This window comes from Physeter macrocephalus, chromosome 1 (genome assembly GCF_002837175.3).
Source record: "Physeter macrocephalus isolate SW-GA chromosome 1, ASM283717v5, whole genome shotgun sequence".
Lineage (NCBI taxonomy): Eukaryota > Metazoa > Chordata > Mammalia > Artiodactyla > Physeteridae > Physeter > Physeter macrocephalus.
Window position 1 is genome coordinate 25,393,662 of NC_041214.2, and position 20,454 is coordinate 25,414,115.

Consider the following 20,454-nt stretch of genomic DNA (forward strand, 5'->3'; position numbering starts at 1 on the left):
GAAACTTTGGTTAATGGAATTCTATAATAATAAATGACAATTTAAAAAGTATCTTTAAAAACCTGCTTAATGAAAATGTTTTTCTCACAGGAGATCAAGAATTAAACGTCATCTGTAAGACTTGACCGAGTTATGAAGTGATATTCAGTGGGCAACAAAGCAACATATCCCCAACTGTAAGTCCACAAAATCTGTTAACTAAATACAAATCAAGTACACAAATGTATCTTTTAAAGGTACCAGTACTACAGAATTGCAGTGTTAATCTATTTTTACTTAAAAGATGTTCCCATCATTAGTGTCCAGGAATACTGAAAGTTTATTAAACTACCACCGTATGACAACTACACGCCAGTGATTTACATGTGATTTCATCCTTACAATAAACAGGCAAGGTTATTGCCATCTTACAGGCAAGAAGAATAGATTCCAAAGGATCACACAGCTAGTAGTGGGGAAGAGCTGGTATTCAAGTTCAAGTAAGTTCAAATATAAGGCCAAAGACCAGCCTCTTCCTCCATTATGCTATGCCACATCTCATTTAAAAATCAAAAAGTTCTTTACTCTGAACAGTTTCATGCTGTGTTTTCTAATAGGAAAAAATAACTAAAAAAAAAAAAAATTAAAACAAAGGTTTTTTTTCCTTTGTGGCAAAATGAGTGTCTAAACACTGAGTATACTAAATGCCAAAATTTGTTTCCTTTTCATCAGGCAATAAATAAGCTAAAAAAGCATTTGAGTACGGTTATTTATATTAATACACTACAATTTCAAGATCGCATATGCTTTGAAAGTGTATTTTGCACCCCATGCTATGAAATGTTGATGTGAAATCATATCATACATAATCATTTAAAGAGAACACAGCACAAAAGTGATAAAAAAAGTCGGTGGTTGGCATATATACTTGGTATTACTGTTTTCTTTTTAAAGTTTTTACTCGAAATAGAAAATGCTAATGTGCCATTTGCAGAAAAAACTTTTCAAATTCTATAAGGAAATACAGAAATTTTAAAAGAAAAAGTAGGCTTTAAAAAAGAACCAATGCACATGCTACCACATGGATGAACCTGAAGGGACATTATGCTAAGTGAAATATGCTAATCACAAAAAGACAAGTTCTGTACGATTCCACTTACTTGCATGCAGTATCTGGAGTAGTCAAACTCACAGAAAGTAAAAAATGGTGGTTGCCGGGTGTGGGGATGGGGGAGTAATGTTTAATAGGTACACAGTTTCAGTTTTGTACCATGAAAAGTTCTGGAGACAGGTTGCATAACAATGTGAACATACTCACACAACTAAACTGTACACCCAAAAATGGTTAGGATGGTAAATTTTTTATGAGTATTTTACCACAATTTAAAAGATTTTAAAGGAACCAATAAATTATTTTTAATGTGATAATGATACTGTGGTTATGTTTTAAAAAGAAAACACTTAGAGACATTTAGAGACTAATAACTTGGTATTTGCAGACCGATGTGTACTAAGAATGCTCATCCTACTATTCTACTTTCATATATGTTTGAAAATTGCCTCCATAAAACAAAACTCTCTTTAAAAAGTGGAACCAATAAGGAACTAAAATTTCCTTATCAAAAAAATCATCTATCATGACAATATTTTATTATGGTTTAAACATGTAAAATGTAGTAACATTTTAGCTATAACTGATAAATATGACACATCACTTATTTCACTTGGGATAATGCTGCTGAAAACTAGATATGGTTTGCTGGGCTTACATTAGAAAAACTGTATGGAGAAAATTACATGAACAGTCTAAAGTTTGCTATGAAAACAATGTATTTTATTAAAGTAATTAAAAGTCAAAAAACAACAACAAAAAGGAAATTCCACAACCTTTGTTTGCAACTATATAATCTTTATGTAGAAAAACTATAAAGTGACAGTCTGGAAAGCAACTCCACAATAAACTGAATCCTTACATCAAGAGTAAATTATGGAATCAGTTCACCCAAAAGAATCGTCTTGCTATAGAATATTTCAGCTAAGCTGATTTCAACTGTATTATTCTCATTTCTGAAAATTTGTCTTTCCTGATATTTCAAATCACCAAAGATATAACGTACAAGACCCTGTTGAAGTCAAAGAATAAAACACAAAAATACTCCAAGCACAATTACATATAAAAATGAATGAGGGCATTTATCTACAGATCTACAAAACTATATAAATAACCAATTATACATATAATCCGTGTACACTGACGCTCCATGAGGTGGTACTGAATAAACACTGAGGCATTGAATTTTCAACACTGGAACATGGCTCACTCTGGACAGCAGCGCATTCCCACCTTTTAGTCCAGCATCACAACACATCCCCTGGGATCTGTATTTGTGTATCATCTAAGTCCTGGGAAGTTGATAACAAAATAAAGAAAAATGCCAAAAGGAAAATGAATTAAATACTCCCTAAAATCTATTCTAAAACATGCATGTGAAATATGAAGAAACCAAGCACTTCATGAGTTTTTACAGTCACATGTTCCTTTAAACTTATACTAGTGTCTTCATTAGTACCTGCACTGAATTTTCTGTAGCTTTTCCATTAATATATAATAGAAGAGGAAAACAACAAAGCAAAAAGAAGCTCTTATTTTCTTAGAAAAGTGGTACTATTTATTTTTAAAAACAACTTTCTCTGCTAAAGAAATCACATTGTTGTGGTCATCAGAACAGGTTAAGTCACTTTGACAATACTTATTTCATCTCATTTTAAATAATCATATACTATTATCATGGCCATGTAATTTTTCAGAACTTATACCACAATGGAGGCAAATATGTGCAGAATATTTCTAATAAACTGTATCAGCTCACAATTAGAATTTCTTTAAAATATTTTCAAGTGCTCAAGAATATTAAAGTTTGTGGGAAAAAATGCAAAAGTCATAAGCAAGTATTTCCTCCCTCTAAGATTCTTTAATTGGGATAAAAGTCTCAGGAATGGTCTGCAATAAAGAAAAACTAGGTCAGTGTATAGTACTTTCTGCAAACTCTAGCAGAAATGCCAAGAACACTCTGAGCCAAATAAAAGTGATCTTTTGGGTCAAGGCTTTTTGTTTTAGTTCTTTAGTCTCTAACTTCTCAACATGTTGCAGTCCAGAAGTGCCCATAAGCTTATTAACAGTAATAAGGAAATACAGTCAAAAAAAAGATTCACAAACATGATTTACTTTCTCCCACCTGTTAAAGAACGAGAGATTAAGTGGTATTAACCTGGTAAGGAATCCCTGTGCATGTTAGAGGATTTAAGCCACGCCCTTTATAAAAAGAGTAGCCAACAGAGGATTTCCTCCTACATGTAGCTGTGGTGGAGGATAACTGTCTATTCACAGAGCTGAAACAGGGTATTTCCTATAACTGGATGGCCACACCTACAAACATTTTAGTCAACCTGTAGAAGTTTTGCTATCTAATTAAGTGTTCTTTAGACAGGAAACAGGAATAACATGCTATTATAAAAATATGGTGGAGAATATCTCCTCCCTTACAACTCACCAATCTCTGACCGTTAAGCTTTCATAGAATCCATGGAGAATTAAACACACTTACTCTGGATATCTTCTCATTAAGTTGGAAATAACCTATCTAACAATACCATTTGCAATTCCAGGGGAAAAAAACCCAAAACAATCTAATACGAACATTAGCAAACTTCACAGAATACATGTTCTACCAAGTCTACACAATCCCCACCCATCACCCAAAAGGAAGCCAGTCTCACCCACTCTAAGATAGATAAACGATGTTCGTTATATCTGGATGCAGATTAAAAGAACTGCTGTGTCCCACTGCAGTAGAAAAAATACTAAATATAAGCACCCGAAACTGACCTAACAATTTCTACACACTCCTGCTTCTCCAGGATATTTTTTTAAAGAGAGAAAAAGACGCACAACTTGACTGGCAAAATGATTTCCCAACTAATCATTTCTAAGCCTATACTAGATACCAATGAATGATAGAGTGCCCGCAATCACCAGCAACTCAACATTGTTATTTCTGCACAGAAAGGTAATTATATAAAATTCCATTCTCCCAGGCAATGAACAGGGGAGAAAAACATGCTCTTTAAAAATGGCTATATTTGTAGGTTTTTAAAAACCAGCACCAAATGTTCATGTTTAATTATTCTGAGCAACATTTAGTAATTAACACCCTAACAATACGGACAAACAAAAGAGTGAATGATAAGGGAATAACTTTCAAGCAATATTGCATGTTGATAAGAACCACTAAGTAAAATAATCTGATTGGCTCATTTCTACAGCTATTGTAGGTCTGCCCAGTTTGGCAATAACATGCCTCACTGCTCAGCTGATATTCCTACTCCTCAAATCATGAGTACAGCTTTTTTATTTTGTGACTAGGCAAGACTAACTAAAACAACTGGAAAAGATATTTTTAAAAAACAAGCTAACTCAAAACAATCCATTATTAGAACAGTTTTCTACTCTATTAAGAGGGGGAAAAAACATCAAACCATTGTATAAAGTGCCTAAATGAAAAACTGAAAGCAAGATTCACAAATAGTAGTAGTGTCAGTTCAAGTCTACATAACCCTTTATTACATTATAGCAGTATTATATTCAACATTACACAAGTTTTCTTATTTCTTCCTCATACTGCAATTTATTACCACTGTATTACAAATTTCAACTCTGCAAATGGTTTAAATCAACTTTTTGCACCTTTAATTTACAAACCATTGGATGTTAAGTTTCCTGAAAATTATTTTATTTTTAAATTTTACTTAAAGCTAAACCTAAAACTAAATTCTTTAAAAACAAACCAAAAAAAATACCAACAAAGGTGCTTTAAACTGAACCTTGTAGAAATATTCTGATACCAGTGTTTGAAAGACAGCCTACAGAGGGCTGTAAAAGGGTAACCTTCAAAAAAAAATTCTATGGCCAACTATTATTAGAAAACTTCTTTTAAGTAAACTTTTCTAATGACAGAAGATGAAATCGGAAGATGGAAATTTAATTTTTCCCTGAAAATAAGTAGTTGCTCAGGACACAGGTTAAGTGTATTGAAACCATATTGCTTCTCTGAAAAAAGAAAAAAATATTTTAACCAGGCATTGCATTAACAAAAGACTACACCACATTTGCCTAGTCTTTTGATCTCTGGGTACTAGTATTACTTAAGGGAACCTTACCAAAGAAACTGGTTGGCAAACCTACCAAATGTTGAGTCTCAGGTCCCTAAATTTTGACAGTCATCTTAGTAAATATAAAACTTTAGCTACCTGAACAATGGAGCTTGTAAAGTGCATTAGGTATAAGAAACACAGCAGAAGTGTTAAACTCACTTAAGTAGGACTTCAAGGGACTTGATGTCATCGATAGGGCAAAAAAACAACGTTATAGTTTTCTGTTCAGATTTTATTTGAAATCTAATTCAAATTGTCAAAGCTACAAAAGGGGGGAAGACATCTGTATTATTTTTTGCTAAGTCACAACATCCTAAAACAAAATATTACTACTGCCAGCAGATCCATTATACACATTTTTGATGAAACTCATTAGCACAATAAAAATTTCACCTTGAGAAACAGCCACAATGAAAGTAATTTATACAATATAAAACAACGACAGGTCTACAGATGCAGTTACTTATGAGTTTACACATGCATTCACAAACAAAGAAAAACCCCAGGAATGCTCTTTCATTAGATTTTTTGTTTTTTTGTTTTTTTTAAAAAAAACAGACCGTTCAGGCACAAAACAAAATCGCATTTCCAATAAGTGACAGCATCTTAAAAATTTATGTCAGTGTTTGTTTTTCTTTGACTTTTTATGAGACCTGTGTGGAGATCGGGACTGGGATCTGGATTTCTTCCCTGATTTTTTAGGGGATCTAGACCGTGATCGCCTAGACCTTTTAGGTGTCCTTGAACCAGATGGAGATCTGAGGAAACAAACAAAAACAATTTAACCAAAGTACTCATGTGATCAAAACTGACTATCCTTAAATTATCTAGTGACCTTTAAGAGAGCACAATGAAAGTTACTGAAATAAAAAAGGTTGTAAACTTTCCAAATTTGCGCGACACACACACACACACACACACACACACACACACACACACTTTGTACTTCCTATGCACCGCATCAGTGATCATTGGTGGTATGCATGCTTAGAAAGACAGACTCCTGAGCCTTACCACAGCTCTACTGAATCAAAATCTCAGGAGGTAGGGACTGGGAATTTGCATTTTAACAAGCTCCCCAGATTACATAAGCCAAAGTTCAAAATGGCATACAAGATCATTCACAAACTTTTAAACGCAGCAGCTTTGCAGCCTATCTTCTTGAAGGGAAAAGAACCAACTACTGCAATATCATTTGAGGGAATCATTTAAGACAGCATAACTCTGTAAGTGCTATTCATGAAAATTACCAAAACAAATAATTATATATACATATATATAATTTTCATGAACATGTATATAAATATATGCACAAGCACCATTTAGAAAAAGAGACTTATCTGTTGTATAACTATTTTACTAAAAATGGTTACAATAAAAACGTTTTAGGATAAAAAGCAGTTTTAGCTCTCAGAAAAATTCTTCTATAAAACACTAGATAAATAAAACATTTCTGAACCACCTTTCTGGAACTAGGAGGAGAAAGGTATAGAACACACTAAATTAAACACTGAAGAAATGGTATCTATGTCCATAAGTCTCTACCTAAGAACTTGCTAATAAGATTACTGTTGGGTGGGGAGGGAGAATGTATTTTTCTTTCAGCCTTGACAAAAATCAAAGAATATTCTATAGAAGCTAAAGAACAGAAAGGAAAGGAAAGCAGCTATCCCTACTCCACAGGAAACTGATGTTTAAAATTCTTGGCTGGTCTTTACTTGTTGGAAGCTTTCTTGTGCTTTAGTCATGACAAGGCTGGGGTGGGGAGATGGGAAGGAAGATTCTAAAATGAAAGTATATGTTTCGTTTTCTAAAATCCTTTAAAAAATGGCTGCCAACCAAATTATTTTCAAAAGCTGGTGGAATGACAAGGAAACTGGCATTTCAAATATTACAAAAAAATGACTTGCGTTTACCTTTTGGCCTTTTTGCTAACATCTCTAGGAGAATCTTTGTGAGATGACCTGGACCGTGAGCTCTCTTTATGAGATCTTTCTGAACGCTCTGATCGCTCCGATTTTGGTGATGGGGATTTCACTCGTCTACCACTGCTACTGCGAGATGGGCTAGGGGACGTACTGTGTCGCCTTTTCCTATGGAACAAAGCCCCCAAAACATTCCATAAGTGAGCAAAGGATCAGGTACTCATTTTCCTTCTACTAAATTAGCTTTTAATTCCTACCAGCTTACACTATATCTTTATTTTCACTAACCTTATCAATGTTATTTTCCAACAACATTCAAAGCCTTTTATACTAAGAACAAATAAGTCTTAAAGATAGGCTGATCTAGGCAAAAACTGAATTCAACTAAATTAGATTTTCTCCTGCTCTAAGAAAGATTACTGGAACAATGGACCAAATTTCATCAAGGTCTCTGATTAGACAATAGTGTTTCTTTAAATGTTAATTTCCTGCTCTTGAAACTTTTTGTTGTTGTTGTTCGATCTTGAAACTTTTATTGTAGTTAAGTATGAAAACGGGGCATCATGTAGGCACACTACTCTTAAACGATTGGGGATGAGGGGGAAAGGAAAAAGAAAATAAAGCAAAAGGAGAAATATTTTAACATTGGGGGAATGTGGGTGAAGGATATCTGGGAATTCTTTATACTATTCTTGCAACTTTTCTATAAATCTGAAATTATATCAAGATAATAATAAAAAAACAAAAAAGTGATAGATTTACTACTTAACCAATTAGTATAATGGTTATTTGTAACTATATGTAGAGTGACTGAGCCAAATTTTTTTTCTTGGCATTTGCTTGGTTTTTATTAGGAAAACCTCAATTCTGTTAACTGAAGTAATTTTCTCTTCTAATCAGAGATTTAGGAACGGTGAAAGCAAGAAATAAAAACTAAAAGAGAAATGATTTTGATTAGAATAAAGACTTAAAGTGAGGACCAAGTCCCTATGGCCTATGTACACAAACTCCCTTTACAAACAGGACCAGGAGACTCAAGTTTACAGATATCAGCCTCAGCACAGAAGAAACGCTTACATTGGAGGCAACAGGTAAGATCTAGCAAGTTGTTTAGTTATTTAAGCCTTAGGTTTGATACCTAATACGGTAACTGAATTCTTGCACTGAACTAAGGCTAAGGTACCATACGAACCATGTAAAGGGATGATGGCCCAGATAACTAAGCCAAGTGCCAACTGACTGCCCCATTTCTCAGCTAATTCTGCCTCCTGCAGGCAGAAGCCAAACATGTTTACCATACACACAAAAATACTTTTCCAGTTTGTTGGCACCAGTGATGAAAATATTACAAAATGAAACATGATTCCAAATCCTGAAACCAGTATAGGCATTAAATGAGAAATGTTATACCTTTCTTTCCTTGTTGGAGTACACTCATCTTTTTCCTTCTTGTCTTTGGATCGAGATTCCAATTTTTCTTTATCCTTCTTATCTCTTTCTCGTTCTCTTTCTAATTCTTTCTCTTTCTCCTGTTTTTTTTAAAGAGAAAGTATTTAGCCATTAAAAACACCAACCTGGTTATTAATCTCATTTATGAAACAATATTGCCTCTTCTAGTTCACTATTTTTTAAATTACTATTGAAGGTATAACTATTTTTTTAAAATACCAACTCTTCCAGAAAACCAGTCATTTCTTCTACTGTCCTACTTATACTGAATAATAATAGTGACGCCAGTGACAGCAGCTAAACATTTTCTGAGTGCCTACCACAGGCCAAGCAATTAATAAACAATTTTTCATATACCATTTCATGTAATTCTCAAAACATGCCTAGGAATAGCATTATCCTCATTCTAGAGATGAAAAATGAGACTCAGAAAGGCTAAGTACCATGCCTGTGGTCATACAGGATGGTGAAGTCAGGATTGAAGCCAAAGCTCTAGAGCCAGGGCTCTCTTAGCTACTACCTATAGAGTGCTGTCCCTCCACTTAAAAAGAAATTGGAAAAAGCGAACAGTACAATGACCTTTCCAACTCAGACTGCAATTAAATTGTCAATAGTGATTCTAACGGTACAGCAAGTTGATTTAATCAAAGGAAAGTCCCTACAAAGTAATATGTTGAAAAGGAGAAAGAGCTATTCACAATAATCGTCCATCAGAAAATACTATTAGTGAGAAACAAGTGCCAATCATATCGGAAATTTTAAATCCTAATTTATAAAAGTACAAACTGACTACATGACTATATAATTATATAAACCAAAACAATAACTTATTTGCTTATCCCCAACTGCTACAACTGCCACTTCTCACTTGAAATTATGATTTCTATTGATAATTAAAGGAGTAGCTATAGACAATGAACCCACAAAGCCAACTTAGCTCTCCACTAACAGGAATTAAATTTCTCTATGATTTGTAGGCATCAAGAAAGCTAAATGATATCTGATAAAAAGCCTACATCAGATGCTGGCACATGTTTTCCATAAGGGCCAGGTGGTGAATATTTTCTTTGTGGGCCACAACCGGTCTACTCTACCACTTTAGTCCAAAAGCCACAGTAGATAATAAGTGAAGGGGTATGGCTGTGTTTTAATAAGTTTATTTACAAAAATGAGGTGATGGCCGTAGTCTGCTGACCCCTACTATGTACCTTCAAAAAATACATTCTTCCCTCCAATTACAACCATGGAATGCAAGGAGACTAAAATGGTAATACATGTATTACTACATTAGACCCAGTGGGCATCTCAAGGTGTAGTCTTCCATGCAGATCAAACATCTACCACCATCTCCAAAGGGACTCATGGGGTTCGGATACATAACATCTTTTAAAAAAACAAACAAACAAACCTCATTTATCTTTTTTCCAAATAAAACATACTGAGCACACATTTTAAAAGTGATGCCGAGGAGACTGACTTCCTCTGGTGATCTGTAGGGTACATTTTCCTGATTGATACTTTCACAGGAGTCAGACTACAGTTAAAACACTCAAGATATTTTAAACATTTTAATTCAATAATAAAGAGTAATGTAGCTATTATCTAATTCACAATCCTGCAAAATTGGGACTTATCAACCCAGTTTCACAGAGTAAAAGCAGGTTTCAGTGACGTGCCTGGGAGTGCACAGCAGACAGTGGCACCAGGAGTCCACAGTGCTGTACAGCAACAAGCCGCTTTACCATACTGTTGTGCTCCCGTCATCATTAATAGGTTTGTATGATTTTAAGCTCCCTTTTAGTTGTTTCTATTTCTATCTTTTATTTGTAATGACAGTCAAGATATAGGTAAAAATTAATAGCAGTCCCAATAAAATTCCTAGGTTCTTTCAACAATTATCATGTAGGCCTCCTTGTTCTAAAATTCTCTGTATATCCCTACACACTTTTTTATGTATAAGAATATGAGGTCCCTCAAAAGCTTAGAATTCACAAATGAGATATTCTACCTCTTGGATACAATGTCCCTCCTTGGATACAATGGAAATGGAGTCAAACCCTAACTCCATCTCTGACTCTGTGCTACTTCTCAGAGTTCTTGGTGTCTCACTGTCACAAATGTGACTCTTTCTATAGGATCTTCCAGTTCTGAAAGTATGCCCTTAGCAGGATTTCATGCTCCACAGGTAGTATCAGGAATAAAACAGTGTGCTGTTGCCCTAGGACTGCTTTCCACGCTGAAATAACTGTAAAACGTCAAGTTTCAAATGTTCCTAATTAGCTACCAACATTCAGCATTTAGACAAAGGATATAATTTGAAATATTCTTTTCCTTAAATATGCCAATGGGGCTTCCCTGGTGGCGCAGTGGTTGAGAGTCCGCCTGCCGATGCAGGGGACACGGGTTCGTGCCCCGGTCCGGGAAGATCCCACAGGCCGCGGAGCGGCTGGGCCCGTGAGCCGTGGCCGCTGAGCCTGCGCGTCTGGAGCCTGTGCTCCGCAACGGGAGAGGCCACAACAGTGAGAGGCCCGCGTAACGCAAAAAAATAAAAATAAAAAATAATAAAAAAAAAAAGTTAAATATGCCAATGTATCAATATTGTAGGCAGTCAAACAAATAACTCTGGAAAATGCATATTTTTGCGTATACTTATTCCTTACTCGTTGAAGAAGTTTATCTCTGTAGTGTTCTACTTGTTCCTGAAAGCTCTGGCCTGGTTTTTTAGGTCTTTTTCCAGATTCCAATTCATCTTGAAACTTCATAACTTTGAGCTGTGAAATAACACATATTTAAAATAAATCTTTTTATCACTATAGCTTCTCAAGGAGTGCTTTGCTCCTTTAAAAAAAAACTCTCTTCTTTGAAACAAGTGTATAAAAATGAAAAGCATAAGTATAGCAACATAAAACATAAAAACATACAGTAACTGATTAAGGACTCAGTCAAAACATAACATCAATGTGTAACTCCCTAATCGGAAGGCCACTTGTCAGACAAGCCCAACTATGCAGAATTCAACTAATCAGACATTGGCCCACGTGCTCTCTGCACAGCCACACGAGATGACTTGACAAAAATGACTGTTCTAATTTGTAGTAAATCAGTTTAAGAGTTAAGCATCCAAGAGTCAAACAACAGACCTGAACGTTACTTTGGTGAAAGAAAGGCAGTCCTAGAGCACCTTTTGAAGATCATTATAAAATCCCTAGCTACAGTTCCTGCTGATGTGGCCTAACTCAGGCACAAGCACAAGTCCAGGGCACCCAGAAAACAGGTCACAAAGGGTCCCAACTCAAAAGACAGTAGCCCATGGAATGGTTTGTTAGCCATCTATCCCCTGGCTGCCGTGGGACAGTGCCGAGTATACCACGTTTCCCCTCAACTATTCACTCTTTCCTCAGGGATGAGGGCAGAAAAGGGATCTTTCTACTTCAACAACAAAGAAGACCCTTCACCTGGCTCCCCACCTAGTGTTCCACTCCTCCAACCCTTATTGATAGAAACGGAGACAACAGCAGAATGAGAAAAGAGAATGCCAGCCTAGGCACTGCTCTAAGCAGAATCTGAAAGATTAAGAACTTGCTTCCAGTAAACACTGTAATTTATGGCTGCATGTTTTCTAAGTGCTTTGCAGAGAATGTCAATATTTTATAACACAAATCCTTTGGTTTTTATTAATCCCATGGTAAAAAAGATTCAGCTATAGACATCTTTATTAGGACACATGTGGGGAAGAAAAGAGCTCTTAGAAAGAAAAACTACACTATAAATATACATTATACATACTATATATACTACAGTATATAATAAAACTAATTAGAACTTAATTCTTTATTTCAGCGTTCTCCAATAAAAAGGTATTCACTGAATTCTAAATTCAGAAACTGACGTTTGAATTTAGGGGCAGAGAAGAGAGCGTGCATGAATAAAGCTCATGAGCCCTGAGTTCTAGTTCAAATCTGCCACCAGTTGTGGACCTTTACTCCACGTGACTAAATCTCAGAGTAAATAAGGGAGAAGAATAGATAATTCTATAACAAAGCCAAGATCTACATTTTAAAATCAGGATTTGGCTCACATCCAAATCCCAAAAGGGTAAGTAAATCGTGACAGGGTGGCCACTATGAGACCAGGATGAACCACCACTGAGTATCTAACAGAGAGGCCAGATTCTCAAAGAACATATAAAGTAGGGTAATGTATATATATAAGGTGTGTTTGTATGCGCACCTCTGGGTATGCATGTATAGCACATATCAGTATATACATATACAGTGTAGAACCGTCCAAATTAACAAAAAAGTTGTATCACATGGTTTTCTTTCAAGTCAAAAAGAAAACAGAACATTTAGAAACAGTCTGTTTCGGCATTTATAAGAGGGTAATTCAATTATCAAGAAAACACATTTTTTATTGAACTCAATCTTTGTTTCTACTCCAATAGATCCATCAGGTCAGTAAGGCAGAGTTCAGTAAGACAGGACAGAGTCAGTAAGACTCAGAAGTTCTGAGAGTTAAGGGCCATGTACAGCTTGAAAAAGGTCCACAGGTGAGCACGTTCACTGATAACACAACATCTTATTCCCCTACAATTTTATAAAGAATGTATATGAATATACCTCAGGAAAAATGAATCAACTTACTAACTCTGAAAATCCCTCCTCTCTACTTAAAATTGACATCATACTGACTCTGTGTAAGGTTGAAACAAAACGTTTTCTCTAGTAACTTTTTGGCTTGGTGATATCGAGAAAGAGGTGGGCAAGAACTTGTACCAGCCCAACAGTGAGTAAGGTGCTAGGTATTATAAGTTAGTAAGAGGAAAAGCACTGACAACCAGCAGGCATATAAAATACTGTTAAATGAACGGAGAGAGTATTACAATTCACTCTCATGTACACTTATGAGATTCTGGACTGACTGCTACACGATTGCTAATATTTACTGGGAATGTTCCACCACCTTGGGGCAAGAAATAAGGAAGTCTCCCATTATAGAACCCTTCCCTCACGGACGTGTCTGAATACCTTTGGTAATTTTAAAAAGGCATTATAATAGAAAAGGGAATGGAGAGAGAGAAGTCTTGAGAGTTTGCATTCCCGCATAAGTTATTCCCCTTCTTATTGTTAAGCCCCAATCAACGTCTACTCTCTCCCCATCACTCGTGCAGACACTGAAAATGAGCATACTACAGTACCGTGTATACATAACTTGAACGTGTCAGAAAATATCTCACTTTTATTTACATACTATTTATGCTCAAAATGTGATGGATTTCATAATGTGAGATATAATCTATTCATTACATCAATATCTGCAGAGGGTCTCCTATGTGCCAGGCACTGGAGATATGATGATGAGCAGACAACAGACATGGTCCCTTACCCTTGCAGAAATCACAGCCTAGTGGGGAACACACTAAACAAGCAAGCAAGGAAAAAAAAAAAAAAATACACACACCACAACACATGTAAAAATCGTAACAGAAAGAAGAGATGCTTGAACTAAGAGGCCTGAAGGAAGACAGCTGGTACGAAGGTTTCCAGGCAGAGAGGGAACAGTATGGACCAAGGTATGACGCTAAGAGGAAGCACAGTTTGGTGGGAAAAGTGAAAGAAGGCCAGTGTAGTGTAGCTTAAACTTCAATGCAATACTAACCTCAATTTCACGGAGTTTAGCTCGTTTTTCCTCACTCATTTCAGAGTACTTGGAGAACTTGGACTCAGTCATTTCTTCTTTGATTGGATTAGAGTACAAATGATGTTCTTCAGATTTGGAACTTTGAGTATCTTCTTCATCTTCACTTTCTTCTTCTTGACTTTGGAAATAAATAAGCAGAATACATTGTATGTCACGAAAGCAAGGAAAATAATTACATTTTACAGTACAGCTTTTTGATTTTTCATTGCCTTAGAGCTTAAATAATGTTAACAAAACAAGAGAGGACAATTCATCACTAAAACATTTTTTACTAAATATCTGATCAAATAACAATTTTATGAAACTCTTATGTTTCCTCCATAGAAAAAATGTGAGCTTCAACATAATCACACTTCTAAAAATTGTGTTTATGTTAATGTTATTTCTGTGCTTTTCATTCTGCCACAAACTTTCCTTCCAACAGTTAAATGAAATGAATAATCAATCAGTGATTTCTGCATACTTCATAGTTCAGAGTGATTTCATGATGGTTAATGTTTAAAAAGCCAAATGTTTACCCTTCCTTCAGCAGCCTGTAAGCTAGAAAATACATAAGTTTGAGTCACAGAGTTTCTATGCAGCAAGTAAAAGACCTTATCTAATTAACACATAACCCTAAGAACAAAACAGTGTATTAATTTTAAATTGTAGCACACATTAGTATTCATGTCATAGTTGATTATGAAAGTTAAATTGGTTCTATGTCAGATAAAAAGAAAATGATAAACTGACTACCATAGCTAAGGATACAACGAAGAAAAATTCTCCTGTCCTTCCAGAAGCAATCGAGTGGAAACAGACAGGGAACCAACTATGACAAACTGCTCATCATTGCCAGGATAGGATTAACAAATGTTCTTCAATGTTCTTGAAGCACAAAGAATGATGGGACTTTAAAAAAAAAAAAAAAAAAAAATGGTTGTATGCTCTGGGACTGGGCCTTGTGAGTGTAAATGTTGGATCTGGCCAAAACAAGTCTTCCATGTACAAACTCAAAATGTTTACATATATACAAACAAAATTCCTCATAAACAATATTGTGATATGAACATTACTGGCACAGCCTAGAATATATGCCATTTTCCCTTAATATTTGAACCTGATAAGCCCTTATATATTGGTATTTGGGTACTAACTACACTCTACCATAAATAAGAGGAGTTCTTTTAGTATATATTTAAAACTATTCATAATAATATAAAAACAATTATAACCAAATTCTTTCCAAATAAAATTTTAATTATTTTAGAGTCACACACTGAATGAGAAAAATTTAAGCAAGGTAGATAAAAATAAAGACAGGACTATGCTACTAGCTTTTTTATTTCTCATCTAAAGGTCCTTTCTAGAATACTAATAAAATACTTTTCACACTTTATACTCTCCGAGCCCCACAAATCATTAGTAGCACATATAGGCACAACTCAATACAATACTTAGGTGACGAAAAAAAGAGGAAAAAGTCAAAACCAACGATTAAAAAACATATTCTTTTCGGAAATAAACTTTTACTTAATATTTCTCATTAATTTGTCAGAAACTTCCTAAATGCAGTTCTTAGCTAATTTTTTAAAAGACAAGAATTTCTTGTTTTATGGTGCAAAGTAGTTTTACAAGTGTCTCAGACGCTTTTAGTGGTTAAAGTGTGTGTGTGTGTGTGTGTGTGTGTGTGTGTGTGTGTGTGTGTGTAAATACAGATTATTTACTGAAGGATTATTCTGGAAAGAGTTAATCAATAAAGATGCAACACAGCTAATGAAACTGTGTTATCTATGCAATGGAGATTACTTAACCAATTCTAGCCTGTTATTTATAATTTTTTCAAAATTTTTTTTTTGCAATTTGAAATATTCCTTGATAAACTTCCTTGTACACTTATCTGAATGCTTGCTTTCAACCACAGATGTATACAGAGCAGATAAACATATGGACTGACATGGAATAACAAACCCATGATACCTGAGTGAAAAACATGGGTCACAGAATAGTATGTACAATATTACATAATTTATGCTTTAAACAGATATGCATGTTTTTATACATACAGAGAAAAAATATAGGTGGGCTAGACACTAATCATATTATTTAAGACTTTTTAAAATGAACTATACTACAATTTGAGAATTTAAAATACATATATACTTTACAGCTGCTATTTAAATTTTTTAAGGCCCAAGTGATCTGTTCTAATTGGCTTTGACTTTAGCTCTTAGTTACCAGTTCTAGGTTCAAATCTCACCATAGCCTCATCTTGCTCTTCTTGTAAAGAACTGGAAATTCAAGACTAAACCCATACAGAATTCATTACAAACGAATTAAATTACTATTGGAACTTTTCTCCAAAGCATTAGTAGTGCTATATATTTTAATCACCCTTCTGCCACAAAGACAATAATTACTAGTGTCAAAAAGCAGCTCCAGGGCTTCCCTGGTGGTGCAGTGGTTGGGAATCCGCCTGCCAATGCAGGGGACACGGGTTCGAGCCCTGGTCCGGGAATATCCCACATGCCACGGAGCAACTAAGCCCGTGCGCCACAACTACTGAGCCTGTGCTCTAGAGTCCACGAGCCATAGCTACTGAAGCCCGCGTGCCTAGAGCCCGTGCTCCACAAGAGAAGCCACTGCAACGAGAAACCCGCGCACAGCAATGAAGAGTAACCCCCGCTCACTGCAACTAGAGAGAGCCTGCGTACAGCAACGAAGACCCAATGAAGCACCCCCACCCGCCCAAAAAAGCAGCTCCTTGGTAAAAAGGCATTTTGGATTCAGCCACTAGAGAGCAGCAGTGAGGCGCAAGAAAATTTCAAGGACCAGAAAGCAGCAGTATGTGAAAAAGTATTTTTCCCTGCTTTGTACTTTCAAAAAGTTACTTTCATGTTATCATGACTTATTTGGAGCTCCTAGGAAAAATAAAAAATATAAATTATATTTTCAGTGATCCATGCTTCACTGTATGAATGTACAATTACCATCAACACAAAAATGCTTTCACATTTCAAACATTAACATAAATATCAAATTCAATGCAAAAAAATTAGCACCTTTAGAAACAAAACCGCTTGAACAATATCTGAGTTCTGCAATGGCTTTTCTACCCTTCCTTTCCCTTAAATAATTATTTTATGAATACACATACTCATTTTAAAAAGCAGTGATTCTACAATGGTGAGAGATGTTACTAATGATGGGACTGCAGACATAAAAATGAAAACAAACTGGACTGTTCCCAATTCCTATACTCCTAAACAGCCTCAAGAGAGGTACTTCCATCAGCGAACCACATCTGTATTTTGTAAACATGTTGTCATAATCATTGCTGACTTGTCCTGATCACACTGTTTCTGGAAAGATATCACCATTGCCAAGTTTTCTTCATCATATCAAACTGTGTTTCCACAAATGCTGATCAATCATATTGCCTTAAATCTAAATGCTAACACCCACTTATTGAATCCATACAAATGCTCAAATTGTGCTGGGACACAAAGGGACTTTTCCTTTTGTGCACTCTTCCATATGAAAACAATAAAAGATTAAAAAAAAAAACCCAAAAACCAGAAACCTCTGCTTTTATGCCATCTCTTTCCCTATTAAAAAAAATTAACTTTCTTTGCAATGATTTTTAAAGGTGTCAAGTGCTATCTTAAAAAAAAAAAAACTATCAGCATAAACTTGCAGGAGAATTTGGGAGCAGGAATTCCTATAATCACTTTCAGTTTTTAAAATCAACCGGGGGTAATTACCAAAGAGCAAAATTGAAAACTATAATTTCTCCATACGATAAAGGTAAAATGGTTTTTTTCTTTTAGTTATTCTTAGTTCTTCTGAGGTGTTAACATTTAAATAACGTTAACGGTCATAATGGTCATAGTGCCTTATTTTTCTTAGCAATGCACAATCCCCCCAAAAAAGGAGCATAACCTTCCCATTCACATTTTAAAAAACACTTTTTGTGGAGCCAAAACAATACTTGATGACAAAGACTTAAAATAAATGCAGTTGACCATTTAGTAACTAGAAAGTAAGAATGTATAACCTAGCAAGGAAAACAAACTCAAAAGCAAAGTGAAACCAGATGCATCAAACCAGAAAGCAAAAGCTCTTTTGTTCACTGGAAAAACAATGAAGAACTAAAAATGATCCTCTTAAAACAGGTTTTTTTAAGAGTTAAGTTTTCCTCTTCACTATTATTTCAAGCATACCTCTTAATGAAAAAGGGAGTGTATATGCAATAAGAAACTGAATATATTCGAAACTTAGATTCTTACTTTTGATTTTCTTCTTCTTCTGATTCTTCATGCTGGTCAAATAACTCCCATTTAGAAGTTGTTACAGCTGAATGGAAGGAAAAAAAGGATGTAATTCCATAAGGTAAATCAGCATTTCTGCAGCAGCACAGTAGAAGCCCAGCTTTAGAACTGAAAGTTTATATTACAGAAGTTATCTACATTTATCTTTTCTCTGAATAGCCATTTCTATGTACTAAATGTATTTCTTTCCTCACACCTACACTATAATTTTATTCAAATTCATGAGGTGACAAATAATGTTGTCATCCTTATTTCTATGCTAGATGATAAGAATTATTTCATTAGAACCTACAAATACTAAATTAACAATTACAGATTATAAGCGCTAGGATACATGTCCAAGCAAGTATGAAAGGCAGGACTAAACTGCATCTAAGAAGTCAAGCATTATAAGAGAGACAAAGCTTTGGTTTTTCTGAAACTGACCTCTAAGTAAATTTCCAAATAGGTACAGCTTCCCATCTACATTTTCTACTGAAATGGCTTAACCTAAAAGGTTTTTAGTGATTTCTCTGATTACTCTTGAAGCATCCAAAATGAAGGATCTAAGAAAATTTAAACAGCAACCACAGTGAAAACTTAGCCACTAGACATAAAATATGACAACACTGGGTCTTAAGGTTGAAACATGTTATAAAATACAAAAGTACAAAAGGAAAATGTACACGTACACACACACAACAATGATTTGGTAAAATTTTAAGTACTCAATTTTTTAAAGCTTTTTATTTATTGTATTTTTACTTACCCTGTGCTTCCAATTCAGATTCATCTACAGCCTCCCATTTTGATGGGGCAACCTTAAATATAGGCTCATTCTTCTTTGAGTCTTCAGTCGCATCCACTATTGAAGAAAGATGAGCCATTAACTCCGACTACTAGAGAATGACTTAAAGAGCTCATGAGTATTCACTCATTATTAAAAAGTAAAATTAAATAAGGTCACACATGGACTAATAATGCTAATGTCAAGAACAAGGATTATGACTAATCCAACTCTCCGCACCTGAAGTCCAATTTTTAAATATAAGTATAAATATAATTTATATATATACATATGCATATATGTGTGTATATATGTATATATGTATACACACACACACACACACACACACACACACACACACACATACCCAGAACACAGAGGTGGTTATTGCAAGCAAATGGAGAAGCTGAGGAAGTAAAAGAAACTTTAGTACCTTTATCCAATTATTGTTTAAACTGCAGAATTCATATATTATTCAATATTTTAACATATAATCCAAATGTACTAAAGATTATGTATACTTCCTATTTCCAAAAATGATTTCAGGCAACTAGGAAAACTGAATCTATAAGTTAGGAAAACTAATAATAAAAATAGAACTGATAAAACCAAGCACCTGGGATTATGCATACAATTGAACACAAGATTTTGCCTAAAGTTTCCTAACAATTAAGACAGGAAAAACCTGCTAATATTGTAAGAGACTGACTGTCCCAACAAATAAATGTGACCAGAAAGGAAACCTTTTTCTTGGCACAAATGTATTACTGGGTAGTTCAATTCTGAAAAGTCAGAAATAAAAGACGGAAAAAAGTTAATGACTGACAACCTTACTGAGAAATTATAACCTTTTTCCATATCAGCATGTGTGGAAATTAAAGAGGCTTGGAATCAAACTTATTAGCTAGATTTAATGAGTTTGAACTTACAAGGCACTCCATCAAGATCATCATCAAGGCTCTTTATAGGGACTCCATCAAGGTCATCAATGGGAGTAGCATCAATAGGAATTCCATCCACATCTTCTAGAGGTGCACCATCAAGCTCTTCCTCAATGGGGGCACCATCAAGGTCATCTGGTACATCCTATAAAAACACATACTACTGTAACATT

General features: G+C 35.0%; 1 protein-coding gene across 3 annotated transcripts in view; it reads right to left on the reverse strand.

Annotated features, from left to right (window-relative positions):
* Window positions 1-4,838: 4,838 nt before the first annotated feature.
* The window catches only part of U2SURP (U2 snRNP associated SURP domain containing), a 52,408-nt gene continuing 36,792 nt past the window's right edge, over window positions 4,839-20,454 (reverse strand). For 2 of the 3 annotated variants that reach the window (XM_007105336.4, XM_007105335.4), the window contains exons 21-28: window positions 20,270-20,426; window positions 19,323-19,418; window positions 18,533-18,599; window positions 14,223-14,382; window positions 11,225-11,335; window positions 8,526-8,644; window positions 7,107-7,283; window positions 4,845-5,948 (exon numbers count right to left, since the gene is read on the reverse strand). In XM_007105336.4, the coding sequence (XP_007105398.1) occupies window positions 5,810-5,948; window positions 7,107-7,283; window positions 8,526-8,644; window positions 11,225-11,335; window positions 14,223-14,382; window positions 18,533-18,599; window positions 19,323-19,418; window positions 20,270-20,426 (1,026 nt within the window). In that variant the 3' untranslated portion in view covers window positions 4,845-5,809. Of the gene's footprint in view, window positions 5,949-7,106; window positions 7,284-8,525; window positions 8,645-11,224; window positions 11,336-14,222; window positions 14,383-18,532; window positions 18,600-19,322; window positions 19,419-20,269; window positions 20,427-20,454 lie in introns of all 3 variants that reach the window. The other variant, XM_024131832.3, reaches the window with a different exon arrangement.